This window comes from Candoia aspera, chromosome 5 (assembly GCF_035149785.1).
Source record: "Candoia aspera isolate rCanAsp1 chromosome 5, rCanAsp1.hap2, whole genome shotgun sequence".
Taxonomy (NCBI): Eukaryota; Metazoa; Chordata; class Lepidosauria; order Squamata; family Boidae; genus Candoia; species Candoia aspera.
In genome coordinates, this window is record NC_086157.1 from 54,569,889 (window position 1) to 54,591,172 (window position 21,284).

General features: G+C 37.2%; 1 protein-coding gene across 1 annotated transcript; it reads left to right on the plus strand.

Moving 5' to 3' along the window:
- Window positions 1–56: 56 nt before the first annotated feature.
- Window positions 57–18,059, plus strand: OTC (ornithine transcarbamylase). Its single transcript, XM_063305225.1, has 11 exons — window positions 57–199; window positions 2,048–2,107; window positions 4,826–4,970; window positions 5,508–5,589; window positions 6,991–7,078; window positions 8,309–8,462; window positions 11,100–11,222; window positions 13,233–13,286; window positions 13,366–13,515; window positions 16,192–16,329; window positions 17,570–18,059. The coding sequence occupies exons 1-11, from the start codon at window positions 180–182 to the stop codon at window positions 17,627–17,629; spliced, it is 1,074 nt and encodes a 357-aa protein (XP_063161295.1). The 5' UTR covers window positions 57–179; the 3' UTR covers window positions 17,630–18,059.
- Window positions 18,060–21,284: the final 3,225 nt, after the last annotated feature.

The window sequence follows — 21,284 nt, forward strand, 5'->3', positions numbered from 1 at the left end:
CACCATAGAGTTAGGGTGCAACACTCTTTCCCTCGGCCTCCTCCTTCCGAAGGAAAAGTTGCAGTTTAAATGCATCCGGATTCGAACTTCCGAAGGTGATGAGTAAACTCCTCCATTAACATGAATGGAGAAAGCGGAGGCGCGGTTGTATACATTCAAATACATACTTGGAAATAATTATGGGCGGCAGTGCAGTTAGGTAAGTCTAGATTCCGAATAAGCGGAAGCGAGCAGACGATCGAAGTACACATTACCTCCTTCCCCCTTATAATTGCACCCCCTCCTTCTTGCCTTCTTCCGTTTGTAATATTTTCTGTAAAATCCTGCTTTTGTCAAGCAGACGCCATTGCTTCCTCCGTCCTAAATTCGTCCCTTTTTCCAAAATCCACGCTGGAAGATACCATAATCCATCGGTGCAGATGTGGGCCAGATGAACAATCGGGGAAGAAGCAACATCCCAGTCAAGAAACCATCAAGGAAGAAACCACACTCCAACCAAGACTGGCAGGGCAAGCTACCATATAAACAAGCATCATACCCCACTTTGCCTCACACTGATGATGTTTGCCCTGCTTCGTAATGAAACATCTGCAGGAAAGCAACTAAGCTGAGAGAACAAGAACCCAACAGATTTGGGGGAGCCCATTCCATTCATCTATAGAACAATCTAGATGGATTCCACCATATATTCTTATTCTGAAGATCAGACACATTAAATAAGCAGCATTGCATAGTATAGCATCTTAAATAATTATAGCACAACATTCTGTGAACAAAATTCTGTAAATTCCGTGAAAGTTTATGCCACAGAAAAATGAGGGACTTCGTTTTTTATTTATTTTGCCAACTCAAGAAACTCAAAACTTTATTTAATTATTTATTAATCAAATTTAGCCACCACCCATCTCTCCCATTAAACTATTATTATAATAAACTCATATGCCAAATGCTACTGTAATATTTTTTTACTTCTCAAACATCCTAGGAATGTAGTCCAAGTACTTTTTGAAAAAATGGCCAGCTTTTTGTTTCAGTAACCAGGGGATAGACATATTAGTGAATATATTAAAAAACAAAACAAAACATTACAATGAAGGATCTACTTTGGAGGGGTTTTTTTTAACAATGCTGTGCTTCCAACCTACTTTCTCTGTACTATAAAGTGTTTATAGTAAGACTCCTTAGTCTCTTCTCTATTCCACTAACATCACCCACTGGTATTCTTTTATTCAGCTTCTGAATACCACTGAAGAATACAGTGATCTATAACCACTATCATTATAATGTGCCCATCTTTGTACAAAATACAGCTGGCATTTATGGTTGTAGAAAATGGAAATAGCTGTTTGTTTAATTGCTCATGATAAAGGAATTAATTGCCTTCTGTAACAGGGAAAGCTTTTTCTCAGATGAAAAATAAGCTTCCCTCCACCCCCTTCCTGTTCTGCTGAGCTAAGCTGCATCCACCTCTGCTTTAAGAAATAGGGTGTATATGCTTTCTTCAACCATCTGCAGGCCAGGAAGAGACTTTAATACAATGGAAAAGTCAGTGCTGTAGATGTGATGTGTGGATACCCAGTAACATGGATGACTATATTTGGTTATAGAACCCGCATAGGAGAGAGAAAAAGATGTCATGAATGGAATATCTCTCTATGTGTCTGTGGAACATCTGCACAGATACAAGATTATCAGTGTGATACAGAGGGGCACCTTTGCTCCAGGAACATGAGCTGACCTTTAGCAATATGGAAAACGTCTGGAATGGGCCATATATATTGCAATAACATGTTGACCTGGTCTGCTAATGATGCAACTATGAACTTTGCAACTCAGCTAACTATTGACACTTTATCTATAGCATTTGCGTCAAGTTACATACTATGCTTGCAGGTCTAACAAATGCTAAGATAATATAGTCTTGTGATTGTTTAGCTTTGCTCTTTCACTAAAAGCAAAAGCATTCCCTATTTCATCTGGCTGTGGTTAGACCATTTTCGTCTACAACTAAAAATTATCATTTAATAAATATGATGTATAACCTCAGATCCCTATTCAATGCAGCAAATGTACACAAAATCAACAAGTGTCTGGTACAATGTATTCGGTAAGTGTTTAAATGTCTCACAGATGAGTCTTGAGCCATACAGTCTGTTTTTTAATATCTGCTGTAAAATTTCTGAAATTGATAAACTATATCTTCATTTTTCAGTGGTGTTAATTTCTATACCAAACCATAAAACTAAGACAAACCAATTTTATTGAAAAATAGGTTGGTGGTATTACTGTCTTTGTTTTCTATTCCTAAATATCTGATAATTGTATGTGCTGGAAATAACTTTATATGTATATTTCAGATTAGTGACGTATCCTATTATTTACAAGTGACTTTGACTCTTTTCTCTCTGATATAGCTGAGAAATTATGTAATTTTACAAGCATGGGGAAGGGGTACAAATTTTAGAAAAGTTAAATAAGAGCAATTAATTCTTTTAAATGTCATGGATTATTTCCAATTGTCTCAATATAATGTGAAAGGAAACTTGTTGATGGCAACAAATATAATGTTAACTAAATCTTGGAGTGGTGCTAATATGACAAAAAGAATTGGATTGTATTGGTAAAAATTGTGTCACAGGTAATAGTTATTCATTAGTTTTCAGTCTCTTTTGATCTCTTGTGAATATGAGAGAGGAAAATAAAGAGATACTATTGCAACCTTCCCCATCTTGAGTGCTCTCTAGATATATAGACTTCATCTCCTATAATTCTTTGACCACAAAAGACCATTATATAAAATTCTGAGAGTTGAAGTGTCCAGGATGGCAAAGGCTGTAATACTGTTTTGTCTTCGCTAGCAACCTTGCCAGTTGGTCAGTTTGCATTGCCTCATGTAAATCATAACAAGTTATTTACTTACATGGGAAAAGTTAAAAAAAAAAAAGTGGCTATAGACTCCTATGAGGCCATCTGCTATTGAAAGAGAGCTCATCTAGTAAGTATTTTATTGCTAAACAATTGTCACTGTGCTTTTGTTTTTTCTTAGATTATTTACTTAAGTACTTTATCCTAGTTATGCATTAGAACTATTTTCACCTAGCTAGCATGGTTAGTAGGCTATTTATAGCTGTGTCAGATTGTTGAAGATTATGAATATTACCAGTAGCTACCAGCCTTAACTCACTTTTGCAGACTCATACTACTATACTAAGTGTGCCCATTGTTGGTGCAGTATTATTCCCTATTGCCATACGTTGTTCCTTCCAGTTGTTCAATATGACAGTGCAAAAAATGGAAGCCAGCAGCTGCCCCATCCCTGTCATTCTTCCCTTTCTTCATTGGGTTTTTGCAAAACTGTCATTGCCATTTATTTTATGGAGTAGTACCTGAGCCAAATGTAAATTCTGTGGAAAGCAAATTTGAAATAAGTATTTGCAAGTTACTTATGGGAAAATAGAGAATAAAGCTCAGGGTTCTTGATGAATGAATTTTATTGTATATTTATTGTTTTATTGATTATCTTGTTGGAAACCGCCCAGAGTCCCTCTGGTGAGAGGAGATGGGTGGTGACAAATTTTATAAATAAACAAACAAACAAACAAATGATAGGAACTTCTGGATATGTTTTATCTATTCATGTCCTCTTATTTTGAACTGAAACTTTCAAAAGAGATTTATTTTTAGGTATATTCCTAACCTAGGAATCCAATCTATGATCCGTTTCGTTTTGACTGAAAAATTCTAAATGCCTCTTCAACATTTTGTCTACTTCTTCCTTTTCTGTCCTGCCAGTCCCCTCTACCATCAAGTCATAATCCAAAACAGCCTTCTTTTACCTAGTGACCTTAGATATGTTGATCTACAATTTCCATCATTCTGTGGAGACTTGGGGCAGGATGGGGCTGCTATTTGTGTAGTGACTGCTCTACTGCTCAGTAGCAACCCTCCCTGAGTTCCAGGAGTTCATTGTGGGGCCAGTGAGGGAGTGCCCTGGGCACTTGGTGCTGGAAGGCTTTAGCTTCCATGCCCTGTGGGAAGAGTCTGGCTGGGCTCAGGAGTTCATAGCCTCCATGGCCCATTCCAAGAGATCTTGGGCCCAGTAATACTGGATCTGGCCTTTTCCTCAGAATAGTCATGATATGATCTGATAATGACATTGTCACCAGTCCTTTGCCATGGTCAGATCAGTTTCTAGTTTGCATGCATGTCACTGACACACTGAATCTCCACAAAGGTGATAAACTGGTTAATATATGTTCTTGGTGCCTGTTGGATCGCCTGGGTTTTCTGAGGATGTTTGAGGCAGGGCCGCAACTAGGGTCTGTGTCACCCAGGGCAAACATGGATTCCATGCCCATTTTGGCGCCCCCCCAGCACTCATTTTGGCGCCCCCCAGCACTCATTTTGGCACCCCCCCAGCGCTCATTTTGGTGCCCCATCAGCACGGCGCCCAGGGCACATGCCACGCTCCCCCCCCCAGTTGCAGCCCTGGTTTGAGGAGTTCCCAATGATTTTGTGGGAAGTTCCTCTGTGCACCTTGCCAACCTCTGGAATTCAGAGGTGGTGAGGGTGCTAGATGAGATTGTCTCTGAGTGGCCTTTTTGGTTTATTGAGGAGCTTCAGGAAATTAAGCAGGTAAAGAGATGCCTAGAGCACTAGTGGGAGAAAATGAAGAACAAATGTCATCATGCACATTTACATCCCTTTTTGGGAGTATAAAGAAATGAACAATCCAAAGGGAACATAAATGACTACTCAGAATTTGTTATTTCTGAAAACCAAGTTCTTAACTAAAAATACTGTTTCTCCCCCCCCCCTCCAATAGCTCTAAACATGGGCAACCTGTTGAAACTTCCACTCGGTTAAAAGGCCAGGACCTCTTAACCCTACAGAACTATACACCTGAAGAAATAAAATATTTGCTTTGGGTAGCATCAGATTTGAAAAAAAGAATCAAACACAAAAAAGAGGTAATGTGATTACTTTTGCTCTCGTTTCTTTATGCTTTTTCCTCCCATATATATTATTGTGTGATACTGTAACTATAGATTGGTACTTCAGAAATTAGTGAAATTTTTAAAATGTTTTAGCTTGCCTGTCAAAATGACATGCTTATCGAAATTGATACTTAGTATGTTAAGATTAATATATTTAGGCTGAAGACCTTGGGAATAAGTACCACTTAGCAAAATTTTATTTGAAATGAAACGTGTAACATTTTGTTTCTACCTGCATTATGTTATGCCTTTAAATGAGAGAGGGGCAGTCTCTGGTTCTCCAGCTAGTTTGGAACTACAACTCCCAACATTCTTCATGCAGGACCTGAATATCCTTTCCTGCTGAAAAGGAATAATTTGTGTCATTTATGAAAGAGTCCCATCCATCCTTCATCTGGAAACAATTCACCAGCAAAAATTACTTCAACTGCTATAAGCCAATTTGATTCAAAATGATTATTGTACATATCAGCATGTCATACATACATCCTTTTCTTTCCTGTATTTCAGTATTTACCTTTATTACAAGGAAAATCTTTAGCCCTGATTTTTGAGAAAAGAAGCACAAGAACTAGATTATCTACAGAGACAGGTAAATTTAAACTAAAATATTATTCTTGTGTGATTTGTTTCCATTACAATAAGTAAAATAGAATTTGTAACAGAAGTAATTCACTCAAACCATTCAGAGTTAAACCAATGTGACTAAAAAGTGCTTACAGTATATGCAGCTTGACCATCCTGAAGTTTTAGGGACACATAAAGGTTATTTAAGTATCTAATTCTGCACAGTGTTGCTGTTGTGATACCAGTGATACCAGTAATAAAATAAGATACACCACTGTAGTATATTGAGGTGGTTATTGGATCTTTTTAGTTCTGTGCCAGTTTTTTTCCAAAACATTCTTTGACTACAGTTACCATAACTTTCAAATAGCATGGCAGTCATAAGCACTGTAGCCCAGTTACACCTGGAGAACATCATTTAGGGGAAGTCTGGCAATGTGTTTCAGAAATCATGGAGAAAAAGGATTTGTCTTCAACCAAAGATTTAGGACTTCTGTCCTATCCTATATCCCTAGAAAAAGCAAGTTTTTCATTTTACAAAATAAGAGTTAATAGTTAGAAAGAATCACAGATCTGTCTGATGCATTGATTTACATAGAATGCCTTCTTATTCTCTGCACCTTGTTATTGGAAATGCTTTAGGAATTGTAAATAATCATGTGGCTGTCACTTGTTGAACAATATTAGTAATAATAAATTTAATTTGTACTAGTTTCACAGCTTTGTAGGACATCAAAGCACTAAACATATGGCAATGGCTGTGCTGCCATCTTATGGTGAGAATAAAGCAAATCTTGACATCTTCCTAAAGAACACTTCACTACAGTGTTCTGTAGTCAAGAGTACAGGAAGAGGAAGCTGAATAGAGTCAGGATCGTGGCATAAGGTTAGGAAAGTCCACATTCTAATCTGAATTGAGACCCTCTGTGTCTGCTATTTACACTGAGTGGAACATCATTTACTCTGAACCAGCCTGATGGAATTGATTATGTTGTTCCACATTTTCATCTGCTGTGTGTATGTAACATGCAAACATGTATGTTCACTGCAAAAAGTTCATTTGATTTCAGGAGGTGCTATGTGCATTCTCACATGAATTCCAAATTACACTTTCTTCTTTGAATCTGGATTGATGCGCAGTCAATCCAGGAGATAGTCGTACTTTTATAGAATCCTTCATTGAAAAAGCAAATATTTGTGATGCTATTGAAATTCCACATGAAAATTGGATTTTTTCCCCCATAGATTTATCCTAATTTTTTAGTAGAGTTCTGGAGTCTTTGGAAGATGCATAATCAGACTGTTCTTATTACTACATCTTTGAACTAGAGCAGACTCATTCTGTAGAAGAATTTCTGTGGTGTAGATGATGCTGGAATATCTAAGTGCATAGCAAATGTAATTGAGATTGATTCATTTATTTAAGGATTTGCACTTCTTGGAGGACATCCATGTTTCCTTACGGTACAAGATATTCATCTGGGTGTCAATGAAAGCATCTCTGACACAGCACGGTTTGTAGGATATTCTGTGACTCTTCCTTTTCCTTTGCATTTTTAGATAACGTAAATATTAAAACTCACTGAGTTTTATTCACAGATTAGATCTTTTCTCACCAAAGAAAACTGATGGGAAAAAACTAATTCTGTATGTTCCAAGTTGATGTTACAACAGCATTGATTGATTTGATTCTAAGGACATTAGAATTGTACATTTAACACTTTATAAGTAAGAAATGGTATCCTTCCTAAAACATGGGCAGATAGATTTTAACGTACTACCCAATATGGTTTCCAATGCTGCATAAAGACTGGATGCAGCAAAAAAAAACAAGGAACGAACTTCCCTATGTGGATTTTTGTTGAATTCTGTCCATTGCCAGAAAAAGTCTACTTAGTTTGAAGCAGGGGTGGGGATTAAAGTGTGCTATAAAGTCACAGCTATTACTCAGAAAAACATGTTTTGAGTGGTGGAGGTACTTGATCAGAAAAGAAGGGAAAAGCTCTTTTAATGAAGATGAGTTTTCCCATTTACTTTGATAAATTCAAAGCTAAAAAACAGTAACAATGTCGTTCAGTTTCAAAAAAAAAATCCTCAACAAATAGAAGGAAAATTTTAAAATGGCACTACAATGTAATATATATGAAACCACAGCTTATGCAGACTGCATTTACCAAGAGTACTATTGTCCTAGGAAAGATGTTCCTCACAGATGAAATCTATTAGGTTCTGTAATATAGGATTAAATGTTATGTAAATCCCTCCATCTTCTTAAACTGTATGCGTCTGTGTGTATAGGCACATATACAATTGGATTATAAGGATGTAAAGACTATTACTTTTCTTTGCATATTTTAAATTATGTATATTTTAATGTCAGTAGTTGAGTTCATACATCACTCTAAGCAATAATGTTATTTGCTTGTTTTGAATAAATATGATACATGAATCCAACAGTTACAACATGTTTTTATGGCTGAAGTCAGCCAACTGAAGTTTATTCAACAATGACAAAACAATTTAGTACTGTGTGTGAACTCAGCCATTGCCTGCTTTTCTGTAACATTACATTTATACTGAATACATGTGTGTGCATCTCATGCACATAACTAGCACATAGTCATGTAGCGCTACACATTTTTGAAGTGTGCAAAATGGTTAAAATTATTCAAGTAGAAGGGAAATAGGGAGAGGTAATTATTGCATTGATTCATTGCATAGGCTTTATATTTTGTTCTCTACAGGGTATTGTCAACCATGACAGATGCAATCCTGGCCAGAGTATATAAACATTGTGATCTAATCACATTGGCAGAAGAAGCCGTAATCCCAGTGATAAATGGATTGTCTGATTCTGATCATCCTATCCAGATATTAGCTGATTATCTTACACTTCAGGTAATAGCTTTCTATTCTTTGATTAACAATATAGCTTTTAACCATTTGTGCTCTTCTAAAAAGTTCAGCCTATTTGAGTTGTAAGAATATATAGACAATGGTCTATTTTAGAGGGTTCAGATTTGAACTAGAGTTAAGTAATCCCTGATTTAAATCTTACTTCAGATGCAATCTCCCAGCAAGCTGCTGTTACTACCTTCCTCTCACTCTCGTACGTTGTATATGGGTAATAATATTGATATATTTTATAAAGTTCTAAGAAGGGTTGAGATCATATACAGAGAAGTACACTATATACAGTAAATGCTATATATTTTTAATTATTTTCTTCAGGAGCCCAACTGGTCTTTTCTTCCAGACATGGATCCCAGTCAGAGTAAATTTTTTTAGTGTATCTGTGTGGAGATGCAGTAGACATAAATTTCCTGGCTAGAATAGCAAGACAAAGTGAATCAAGTTTACACTCTGGTTTCTTCTGTATCAGAAAATGAACGTCAAGTAGGAAAAGGTTCATTTTCTGATAAAGAAGTCTGCTCTGTAAGGTAAGCAAATAGCACCCTGGAGAGCTCCAAATATAGTTTAGGCTGAAGTTCAACATCAAAAAAGCCCTGCCCAAACTTGAAGGAGGTTACAGCTTAATTTGATGATTAGCAGGGCCTCCAGTTTTCAAGTTCTTTGCACAGGAATCAAGGAAGCAAGAAGGACACAGATTTCAGTAAGGTATCTTTAATGCTAACCTGTTTGGGATACAGAATCTTGAAAACAGTAATAGAAATTTACCAGCTTCAATTGTAGTAAGTTAATTAAGATGGAGTCTCTTCAAAGTGCTTTTCCCCAGATCTCTCAGCACTTGGACTGAGTTACCTTTTCCGAGATATACCGCCTTGCTCCCAGTTTTCCCACAATTTCTCACATCAGTGAGCAGAGACTCTTTAGTTAAAAAGACCTAGCCTGGAACCTCTCAGCTGCATGCATTGAGACTTCCTAGGCCAGAGAGGTGCTGGTAACATTGACTACTCTGGTGCCAGATCGTCAAGCATGGTGTAAACATTTGTGATTGTTGCTATTTCCTACATGTCCAAATCCTTGAAGTCATATTCCCAAATAGGGAGTGAAACCAAAAGGTTATGAGAGTTGGGGTGTTGGCTTCTAGCGATACTTTTGCCTCAGTTCCCATTCCTGTCAACTGGAATCCTCTATCCCTCTTTATCTCATGTCAGTGGGATCATATCTACGCAAGAAACATTTTAATGGATACAGATATTCTTCAAAGCTGCTAGAATTAATTCAAATTCCAAAGGCTTCACATAATAACAAATGAGAAGCCCAAGGTGATTTAACCCTCATATAGCTTGCACCCATTCAACCTATTTTCTTTTAGTACTTCTATATTTTATATGAAATAAGGTTTATATACACTCCCTTGCATAATTGTTTTATATGAAAATATATAATGTGTGAATGAAAGGTAGGCAACCTTCTTTTAATGATCTAGCAACCACTTGCTGCTTAAAGTATGTGGTTATTCCTTTGACTGGAAGAAGCACACAAATCAACTTTAACTGATGACATTCAATGCACATGAAAAAAATACCAGAATAGCCCTTCAGAGTACCTAAAATACTATGAAAGCTCTGCATTATGCATAGAAGCTCTTCTCACACCCACGTATTGTGATTGTTTTTTTTCTACAATAAATATAGATAAAGAGCTAATGGAACAACTATACAGTAAGAGAGTAGCAAATACTTTAATTGAAAATGAGAAGCAGTCAGCCTGCTTAAGCTGCTTTGAAAGGTATAACACCACGTAATTTCATAACAGAGTAGAATTAATTACACCATTTTCATATTTTCTATTTATTTGGTATCTTCTCATTTATCCATTTGTCACTTTTAGAATATATTTTATGGTCCACAATTGATATGTTTTCAGTTATTACATATTACTTTTTATAGTAATTCACTGCTGACTTGCTGTGCTAGTATATACCCAAATAAGTTACCCCTTGGAATATCTGCATTATAAGTCATATTTCTTTTTTCTCTTAGTTTCTGTGGTGTAGAAAGACAGATGCAATGGATGGGAGTTAATACTTGGATTCCATCTAATATAATTTTGTCTGTGCTGGGGGATTAATGATATTTAATAGAGAATACATTTTTATTGGATAGCAATGGCTATTGGAATTATCCAAGACTATTATGCTGAAAGCATTTCAATTTACCAAAAATAAAGAAAAAAAAGCTATTGCAAGGATAAATATGAATTTCCATCTGTTGTTATAACAATAATGAATTAACTTAGCCTTGGCTAAAATGGTAATACATTTACAGTAAGGTTAGTTGTAATAACAATAATCGTATTAACAAAATATAATGTCCTGAAATGTATGAAATAAGGAATCCAGAGCAAGTGAAATTTAGATTGGCCACTGATGGGCCAGAACCAATTCTTACTGCCAAATTATGACCTGTAATTTATTATTAAAATATTATTCAGATTGAACAACTATATAGCACCGTTGCTGGCCAGATTAGCTATTATCTTTTTGCTTCCTGCTCCTTATCTGAAAAGATCACAACTTCTATATTCTTGTGTATGTGTGTGTGGTTATTTATTTATTTTTGGGGATAGGAACACTATGGGTCTTTGAATGGATTGACCCTCAGTTGGATAGGTGATGGAAACAATGTTCTGAACTCTATTCTGTTGAGTGCTGCTAAATTTGGGATGAATCTTCATGTTGCTACTCCAAAGGTAAGGAAATCTTATTGTTATAAAGAGTAGAAGTCAGTCTGTGATGCTTAAGTGTTTAAAAGATTTTAAACATAGTATGAGATGTTCAGAAGAGGTAATTCAACTATCTCTTTGCCTACTACATCTATTCATGGAGTTTAACTGAGGAACTTGAGTGGACCACAAATAACTTAAAAGAAGGCACATTATATCTCTTGCTCAAGTTTTGCAAATATTTGCTACCATTCACCTTATTCTCTTTGAACAGCCTTTGCCCAACCTGGGGCTTTCCAAATATGGTAGACCATAGCTCAGGATTATCAACCAGAGGACACTGCATTGGGAAAAGCTGCCCTAGAGAGTGGAATAGAGTGGAATAACTCTTATTAAGCTTCAGTATTACAGACAGAGAAGGGTTTTTGTTTCTGCTTTTGTTTTCTCCCCTTCCTCCTCCTCCTCCTCCTCCTCCTCCTCCTCCTTTTTTGCCACTGTGGGTATTTTGCAAGTAAGACATCAGCTCGTTTACTTCACACAGGCAATACCATAACACTACAGGTGTCATGAGTAATGATGGCGAGCAGGAGGGGGCCTCGATCCAGGGTGGAAAACGCATGCGTAGTACTGAGGAATTAAGCAGCCATTCAAAGAGACACAGATCAGACCCGCCTTAGCCTTTGGGGTTTATATGTCTGGGTTTTTTCCATGCTTCTTCAGTTTGTTAGGATTCTGTTTAATGTAACAGTAATAAACACTAGAGACCTACTCCTCATCTCAGCGTGATTCCTGACTGTTAGGACAACAGGTAGTCCTCGAGTTACAATGGCAATTGGGACTGGGTTTGCCAGCACTAAGTGATGTGGTTGTAAAGCATGACATCACATGACTTCATCGCTTAGCGAAGGCAATCCAGGCAGTCCCAGTTGTCATCGTAACCTAAGACAGTGGTTGGTTAAGGGGAAAGTGACTGGAGTCCCAGGTAAGGAGCATAGTGGTGCAGTGGGGGGGGCGGCCCTGGGGGGCCTGGTGCAGGCCGTGTGCAAGTTGGGGGAGGGGGTGCTGTAGTGCAGCATGAGCAGCACGAGCACAGGGAGGCCAGGGAAGGAGGGTGCTGGTGGGGGCGTGTGTGTGCAAGCGCAGGTAAGCCCAGAGAAGGAGGGTGTGTCATGGTGTGCAAAAGGGCAGGGGGGCTTACCAGAACGGCTTGCGACCTTCCCTGCTGGCTTCCTCATTGACTTTGCTTGTGGGAAGCCAGCAGGGAAGGTCACAAATGATGATCATGTGACTGCAGGATGCTGCTGCAACTGTCATAAGTGCAGGCTGGTTGCCAAGTGCCTGAATCATGACCATGTGACCATGGAGGCACCGCAGTGGCCAGAACTTCGAGGACTAGTCATAAGTGCCACTTGTTCAGTGCCATTGCAACTTCTAACAGTTGCTGAACGAGTGGTCGGTAAGCGAGGACTACCTGTATTGAGATCCAGAAATGATTCTACATAGCAAGGACTTTAACCACTTGGTGAAAAAGATAGAATGATTCCTTAAGCTCTATGTACTATCTAGTCACCTTCCAGTTCAAATCATAATCAGAACAGCCCCATCTTTTTCATTGTACTTGAAAAGAAGGATTATTGACATTATATAATAGTAATAACCTATCAAGTGACATGACAGTCCTTGAAGGAGGGTGGGAGGAATTATGATTTTAAGGCATGCCACTTATTGTGTAGGTAGAAAACCCAAGTTAAATGTATTCAGTACCTACCAATCATCCAGGTAACTGTAAAAAAAAAGGTGCATATCAGAGAAATATTATTTTATTTCCTGGTAGAGACTCATTAGGGAGCAGACTTTAATTTGTTGTAAGTTAAATTGTGACATAACACACATTCAGCATAGAGCCGCTTTTACCCTGCTATGTAGAGAAGCCATTATAAGGCTAGGCATCTTATAATTAGCCCATCTTCAGAATGTTAAGGCAATAGTTTTACCAATATTTGAATACATTATAATATTTTTCTTCTCATTTGATAGGGTTTTGAGCCAGATTCTACAATAATCAAAATAGCTGAAGAATATTCTATAAAGGTATGAGCATGAAATTTTAAAATGCGATTTCTAGTCTACAGCATGTTAACTTAGCATTCCTCTTCTTTATTTGCATCAGTACTGCACCAAATTGCTTCTCACAACTAACCCACTGGAAGCTGCCAAGGGGGCCAATGTTTTAATTACAGACACATGGATAAGTATGGGGCAAGAAGAAGAAAAACAAAAGAGACTGAAGGCTTTCCAAGGTTATCAAATAACAATGGAGGTAAAACACATTTTCCTTTCATTCTGTGGTTTATTGATTCTTAAAAATTAGCTTCAAAAATATCACTACGGATTTGTTAACTTATTTGGGAAAAATTAAAGAGGAGATCTATTTTGATTAAGACCTTCAGTTACTCTGAAGAAACTGTGCCACGCAGCAAGAATAACAAACTTCTGTTAAGGGGATGATGAGATTAAAAATTAATCTAATCCAGTTTGAAGATGTCCCTTGGTGTCCAGGTTGAATCCAATCTTACATGTGACAGTATGCAAAAATTAACAATTAGGCCATGTGTTGTGGGTAGTAAATGATCTATTTATTGCACCTACAACGTTCAGTTTCATATGAGTTAGAACTTGAACAGATTAGTTTCTAAGGTGGAACTTCTAAAAAAAGTAATGCCTTTAAATTTCTTTATACACCTGATAACCTGTAATATGGATATGGCAAAAAGTAAGAGATCTGTTCTTCACAATATGGGGTAATTTTCCATCTCCTTTAGTATTGTGCAAAAAATCATGAGTTACTAAATACATGGAATGCATGTGGATAGAGGAATGGATTTCACTGTAAAAAGCAAACACACACACACACACACACAGGTTCTAAATGCATTGAGACCATAATATAAAGTATTGGCAATTTTCTAATCTGCAAACTAAATTAGTATTTTGTGAAGTATTAGCTAAATGAATATTTCATATATAAAGCTAAAGCTACTTCTGTTTTATTTATTTCTATCTTAACTCTCATATTGAGTTTAATGAGAATTTTTAATGAGTTCAAACATGTTCTGTTTATTGGACATCATCTGAAGATTTTGGATTGCTTGTACTGAGCTGAGCAATATTTCTTATTCAAAGAATTGCAGTGAATGTTTATTTTTCCTTCTCTAAATTTTGATGCTGGAGTATCTGTACAATCTTTTGACTGAACCATCCTAATACACTTACTGCAAATAAAAAAAAATCAGATAATAAGTTTCTATATGTTAAAATAGGATCTGGGACCTACATCTTTAGACTTGGATGGAGTTGCACTTACCTATTTAAGACTGGTGAGCAATCTGGTGATAGTCTTAGATTCACAGCTTGTGCTCAAAGAGCAGTGGCAGCTTTAGCCAAGAGTGCCTTTGTACATCTAGTGCACTAGTTGCACCCATTCCTGGATAGGGAGGCCCTTGAGATGGTCACTTATGCCCTAATCACCTCATGGTTGGATTATTGCAATGTGATATATGTGGGGCTGCCCTTGAAGACTAGTCAGAATCTACATCTCATCCAGAATGCAACAGTGTGTGTAGTGATTATAAATAAGTATGTCATATGAGTAGTGTCACATGGGCATACCAAGGAATGCCCATGTGACACTACTCCATTAGCTGTACTAGTTGCCTGTAAGCTTCCAAATGCAGTTCGAGGTGCTGGTTATCACCTAGAAAGCATTTCATGGCACAGGGCCTGGCTATCTGGGGGACTGCCTGGCTTCCATGGTTTCTGACTGTCCAATCTGGAACTTACTTATTCATTCATTCATTCATTCATTCTGGAACTAACTAATGTACTTACTTATTTAATATCCTGCCTTTATTTTTATAAATAACTCAAGGCGGTGAACATATGTAATACTCCTTTCTCCTCCTATTTTTCCCACAACAACAACCCTGTGAGATGAGAGAGTGACTGGCCCAGTCACCCAGCTGGCTTTCATGCTTAAGGTGGGACTAGAACTCAGTCTCCTGGTTTCTAGTCTGTTGCCTTAACCACTAGACCAAACTGGCTCTCATAAGACATAAGACTCTGTATTTTAATACAGATAAGCCATGCTTTATTGCTGTTGTTTGATAGCTACCATGTTGCCACAGTGATATGCCAGATGGGCATGCATCTCTCTTTTTTTTCATTAATCTTTTATTTTTATTTTATTTTTTATTATTTTGTTATTAATCTTTTATGTTATACTCTGTTGTGTGTATGTGTGTGTTTGTATAATATCCATATGCACGTGCATACACACACACACACACACACACATTCCAAAAACATTTTTATGGGTTTCTTTTTTTTTTTTGGCTTTGTAAAAGTTGATTGTATAGTAGAAGACGATATTTGTACTTTGTGCTTGGTGTGCAAAGTTTACTGTAAGACTCCAGTTTCACATGCAATTCAGTAGCACAGAATAAGGAACTTACTATAACCGAAGGACAAACTATCAGAAATAGAATATTTATATCAGTTTTAAAGTTTACAGTGTAGAGTTGTATAGCACTTCAGATCTGTACAGGCAAAAGAGTACTTCATGATGCATAAGGGCAAGAATGTAGCACCTGTTTGTAATTCCTTAAACCAAACATGCCTTTTTGTAGGATTGTGCTGTAGCTGAAAAGAGCAACTGTGCAATCCTGGGGAAAAAAGCAGCTGTTTTAAAAAGGTGAAAACAGGTGCTAAATTTATGCTCAATCACACTGAAACAAGTTTTTGCCTTTAAATTTGAAGCACTTTACAGCCTTATTTACACTATCATGATCATGCTGTTATGATCAGTAATTGTCCAATTTTAATAAATATGGTAAGTTGTACATCTTTCCAACTGTCAACTTATAAATTGTTTTCCCCTCATGCTGCAGCATTACCTACTAATGAGATTCAAGTATATGTATTTCTTCTCAATGTTTAGACTGGGCAAGAGGCTGCTCCTGACTGGACTTTTTTACACTGCTTACCCAGAAAGCCAGAAGAAGTTAATGATGAAGTATTTTATTCTCCAAAGTCATTGGTTTTTCAAGAGGCTGAAAACAGGAAATGGACTATTATGGTATGGACCTTGTAATCGCCTAGCTGTGAGCAATTCTGCTCTGTAGACGATGGAGCTTTGTTCTGTTTTTCTTTCTGATATTAAAAATCACACCAACTGCCCAATACATATTAAATTTGAGGCCTGCACTGGTAATTATTTCAGCCTTGACTAAATGGTCTTTAGGTTTTTATGCTTATAAGCAAAATGGTATGAATGGGTTTTCCCAATTCCAGTTTGACTAAGTACATGTGGGGGAAAGGCAGGGGACTGAATATTAAAAACAAGAACAGGCAAGGAAGTTTTGATGGGAATAGTCTCACTATTATGTATTCACTAGACACATTGGCTGAGTTTGAAAGAGCTGCCTTTTACAGCTTCACGGTTGTCAATTTCTGTCCGAATGAAAACTGCTTATGTAGAAGGCACCGCCCTTCAGGCTAAGTTGGGAGCATCCATAACAACAGAGAAAAAAAATCTTTAAAAAATCTCTAAAAAATATCCCAATGTATCTCTGTAGGAGATAGAGTTAGGCAGTGACTTGGAATGTCACTGACTCCTCCATTCTAAGGCCCCCTCCCTCCTCCCTTTCAGTCATGTGACCCAGAGTGAATCTATTATTAAGGGGTTAGAAAGAATTTCAAAAGCCGCACTTCGCGGTTTTCCCTACGTTGTTTTTTCCTAGATTCCTGCTCCCTACTGCCAAATACACTTCTTAAGATAGACAAATCCATCACCACAAGCTGATGATGGTCATTGACAATAGGCCATTCTAAAAGGTTAGACAAATTCATTGACGATAAGGCTATCATTGGCTGATGATGGTTGTATGCTAACAGCAAGATTACAGGCAGCAAACCTTTGAATTCCGTTTGCCAGAGAGCAGTAACAGGAGAAACTTTTTCTTCCCTTGTCTCATCTGTAACATTCCCATGGATATCTTGTTAGCCTTTTGGGGAAATCGGATGCTGGACTAGATATACCTTTAGTCTCATTCAGCAGCATTCTTATTCACTGGCTTCCTAATATTGAGATAATGGCACTCTGTATATATGTTCTGCTTTACTATCATTTCACATAAACCTCCAATGTTGTCTGCAAACATTGGGTTGGATTTTGGTGCCACGGAAAACTATGGGACAGATTAGTCATGGCCCAATCTGTATCCAATTGATTTTATTGGTTATTAAGCTAACAAACTAAACCTGCATTATGTATGTGATATTTTTCCCAGTGTAATTGTATTAATTCTCTCTTCTAGGCTGTCATGGTTTCCCTGCTGACCAATTATTCACCACAGCTGCAAATGCCTACATTTTGATTTTGAGGTTTCTGCAAAAGAAAATATTCTTTACCATCAAAATAATTTGCTGTATAAAGGCACTTCTTCTTTCAAAACCAAGATCAAACCAGTGGTAATTATTTAACAAAACTGCAAAAGTTCCTGTCATATTTTCATACTGCATCTGTTCTATCATTTAAACATTGCAGCTGCATTTCTTTTTCTGTTGCCTTCCTGTTCTGCAATCTGCATTTTGATTAGATTCCCATATAGTTAATATTTTAGCGAATGGATCATTTCAAAATCCAGACAATGGTTTGACATTGCAGAGGTAGAAGTGACCTCATAAACATGTCCTAGAGCCATTACTGTAAAAATCACTGCAGTTTTCTCAAAAGCTTTCTTATTTCCCTGCTGATCTTGGAGAGTATGACCAGACATGTTCCTGTGCATGGGGGAGGGGGGCGGGGGAGAGAAAGAGAACAAAAAGTATATACTGTATTTCAGATCCAATTGGAACAAATCTGTCTTTTCAAATACTATACTTTCAATTGATCCATTATATCTACTTTTATGCTGGAGTTCCCAGAAAAGAACATTATTTTGGTCTAATTAATAAACTGTCATACCAGGTAAGCTTGCCAAGTTTGCTGTTTGAAATTATGATGTTCTTACCTATACCTCTCAAGCTATTGTATGGAGTATATTATTACCCTTCAGATTTTGCTCTTCTCCAAATATTCCAATGCACTATTCAGCACAAAAAATGTACCAAAACATTTAAAATTCATATTTTAGGGTATAATACATTTGGTGATTTATACATATTCATAACACTTTACGTTGGACTGAGTAACTTGACATCCCAGGATTAAGTGGTCCCTAAGCTGCTTTTATGCAGTTCCTGGAGCTCCCTCTAATGACATGAGTTACCATCTTTGAGGAGAGAAACAAATTGCAGCTCTAACACAAGCTTCCAAATGCATTCAACATCTTTAAAAAAATCCCCCCTTCCCATAGGCATACATTATAAGCCATGATGGCATACAAATAACACGTGTCATGTTGTCATCATGTGTCATGATTATGTAATTTGCAGCAGTTGTATTATGATGTTTGATGCAAGTAGATAAGTCACGTTGTTTTCATGATGTTGTGGCATGTTGTCATTTGCCTTTCCTTATTTCCCATGAATGCCGATGCCTCTCCTTCCAAATCTAAGAAAAACAGAAAATCCTGGCTCTACCCACATGGTGGTGCATTCCCACTTACTTTGCATCACACACACCCCACTACAGCCCTAGCTACCAAAAAATTGCCCACCCATTCCTCTATGTGTTAACTATGTATATTTTACAAATTTGGAAGTGAAGTCTGCAAGCAATTAACAGGAAAATTAAAATCTAACTTGAGCACAGCTGCAGAGCAGTTCCATTTTTGAACCTACTGGGCTCCATATAAAATTCCTTAAATAGTTTTTGGATGCTTTAAAGACCACAATGTATTACAAGCCATTTAAAATGTTAAGCTGCCACAAGAGCCTACATTAGTATATTTGGAAAGACAATTTTAAACAAATAAACAGAATACTTAATTTGTTTAAATAGCTAAGGGACATTATCTCTCTCTTCTCATGCATTTATTCAGTCCATCCTTTCCCAATTGCTTATAGCCACTATCACAAGACCAAAATTTCCAAGAGAAAGCAAAGATTGCTACAATGGACACGCTGACTTTTTCATGGCACATTATTTCACTTAACAGTACATCCTATGAGGCAGATTCTCTTGACAGATTTAATTTTCTTGCAGTTTGCACAATATGTATACAAAGTTTAACTTGTGTTTTGCCATATGTTGAAAAATGCATCAAGGAAGGCTCATTTGTTCTTTTGAAAACAATAGAGCTACTGCATCTAGTATGAATATGGTTTGATTAGAAAAACTGGTTCAACGTTCAATTCAATGCTTAGGGAATGGTCCTCTTTGACTTGGTTTGAATCAGGGATTGCCCATTCCAGCTGAAGGCCCATTCCAAAGCAAGATTATACCTTCACTGACAAGTATGTTAAAAATACAAACGGGGGGGGGGGGTCCCCAAAAGAATGGAATGAACTTTGCAGGAACATTGGGTAATTCCAGTATAATGGAATGAAGATATTAAAGAAATGAGTGCAGTGTTTTTCCTTTTTGTTTGTTTCTTGTTTTGGGAAATTACATGAGAAGGCATAATTGTCCTGCAGTGAAAATAAATCTCTATCAAATTTCAGACAGATGAAAAAGGCTGCGCAGAAGAAATTTTTAACATTGGGGAAATATTAATTCAGCTGGGTCCCATTCAGTAAGGTGCGAAGGGTAGCAGCAATTTTGGGAAAGCAGCAGTTGGAGGGGGAGAAACAGGTATCTACCCAGACAGAGTAGTTTGGTGCACAATGTGGTATGCCACATGGAATGGTATAATGCCTGCTCCCCAGAGCTTCTGAGAGGATTCCTAGAATTAAAAGGATCAAAGGAGGTCAAGAGACCTCCCAGTCACTTGACTCCTCTCCTCTTCTCTTCTTTCCCTCGACATCCGGTATTTATAGAGAAATGAAAATAGTGCAGTCATTTTTGCAAGACATTGGGTCTGCTATCTGAAATACTGTACTACAAAATGCTGTATCACTCATGAAGCATTTCAGTTTTGTTGCTTTGTGTGGATTCTACTTTGCCTCACTCAAATACTGTGCCCCTGGAAAATGCAACATTTTATTTTATCAGGATTTTAGTGCCTTTTTAAAAAAATCTGTTTCTGCCTTGCCAAGTTACTAATTGGAACTTGATAGTGTAGGACTATATCTTATACTCACATAAATTAGCAAATTATATTTCAGGTATGAGGTTGATCATGGGCCAGATGGATATGCCAGGTAATGTTGCTCCTTGAGTGTGCACGGATCCTTTGCAGCATAGATTGGCTTTTCTCAGAAGTCTAATTCTGTGACCTTTCATAGAAGGTTATTTTACCTGAGTCAGCTGCAGATTCACTAAAACTGAGTATTTGCCACCCTTCCAAGGGATTAATATGGATGCACAGAATTGTATCAATTTGAAAGTTAAAAGATTAAAAAAAAAGTTAATACTGGATATTGGCTTGAAAGATCTTACAGAATGGCAAGGGCATTTGAGCCATGAATTATTGTTGGTTGAAGAAGAGGGCTCCCACAATATTCTATTCAAGGATGTGGCCTTTCTGATTCAACCCCTCTCTTTCTTCAGAATTAGCTATACTAACTGCAACTAATTAGAGTGAAGATCCAATGACTTTGACACTCATAGGTTATCCTACCTTTGATTCATATTATAGAAAAATAAGAGTTTATAGTTGAGGGAATATATGAGCTTTTTCTTTTCTTTCTAAAGCCTACTCATCTATATGCAGGAAATTTCAAAGGACAACAGCAAATGACACCATTTTATTTCTCTTTCTGAAAGGAACATCCCTATAGACTACATGGAGAAATGGGCAACATGATTCCACCCCCTGCCCCCTTGCAAGGCCTTTTTTGTGGTCATTGAGGAAACCTCTGACTATGATCACTGAAACCTGGGAGCACAGTTTTCTGCTACTTTTTTTTTCTTTAGGGGGGAACCCTGAAAAATTGATGTAAGCTTTAAAACAATCATAGTATAGATTTTTAAAAAAAGGAAATGCA

What these genes read in the sequence shown, in the direction of transcription:
- OTC (XM_063305225.1), top strand. Translation starts at nt 180, where the DNA reads ATGGGCGGCAGTGCAGTTAG. An exon ending in TTCATGTTGCTACTCCAAAG is followed by an intron (nt 11,223 to 13,232) that starts GTAAGGAAATCT and finishes CTCATTTGATAG; the next exon opens with GGTTTTGAGCCAGATTCTAC. An exon ending in GTTATCAAATAACAATGGAG is followed by an intron (nt 13,516 to 16,191) that starts GTAAAACACATT and finishes CTCAATGTTTAG; the next exon opens with ACTGGGCAAGAGGCTGCTCC.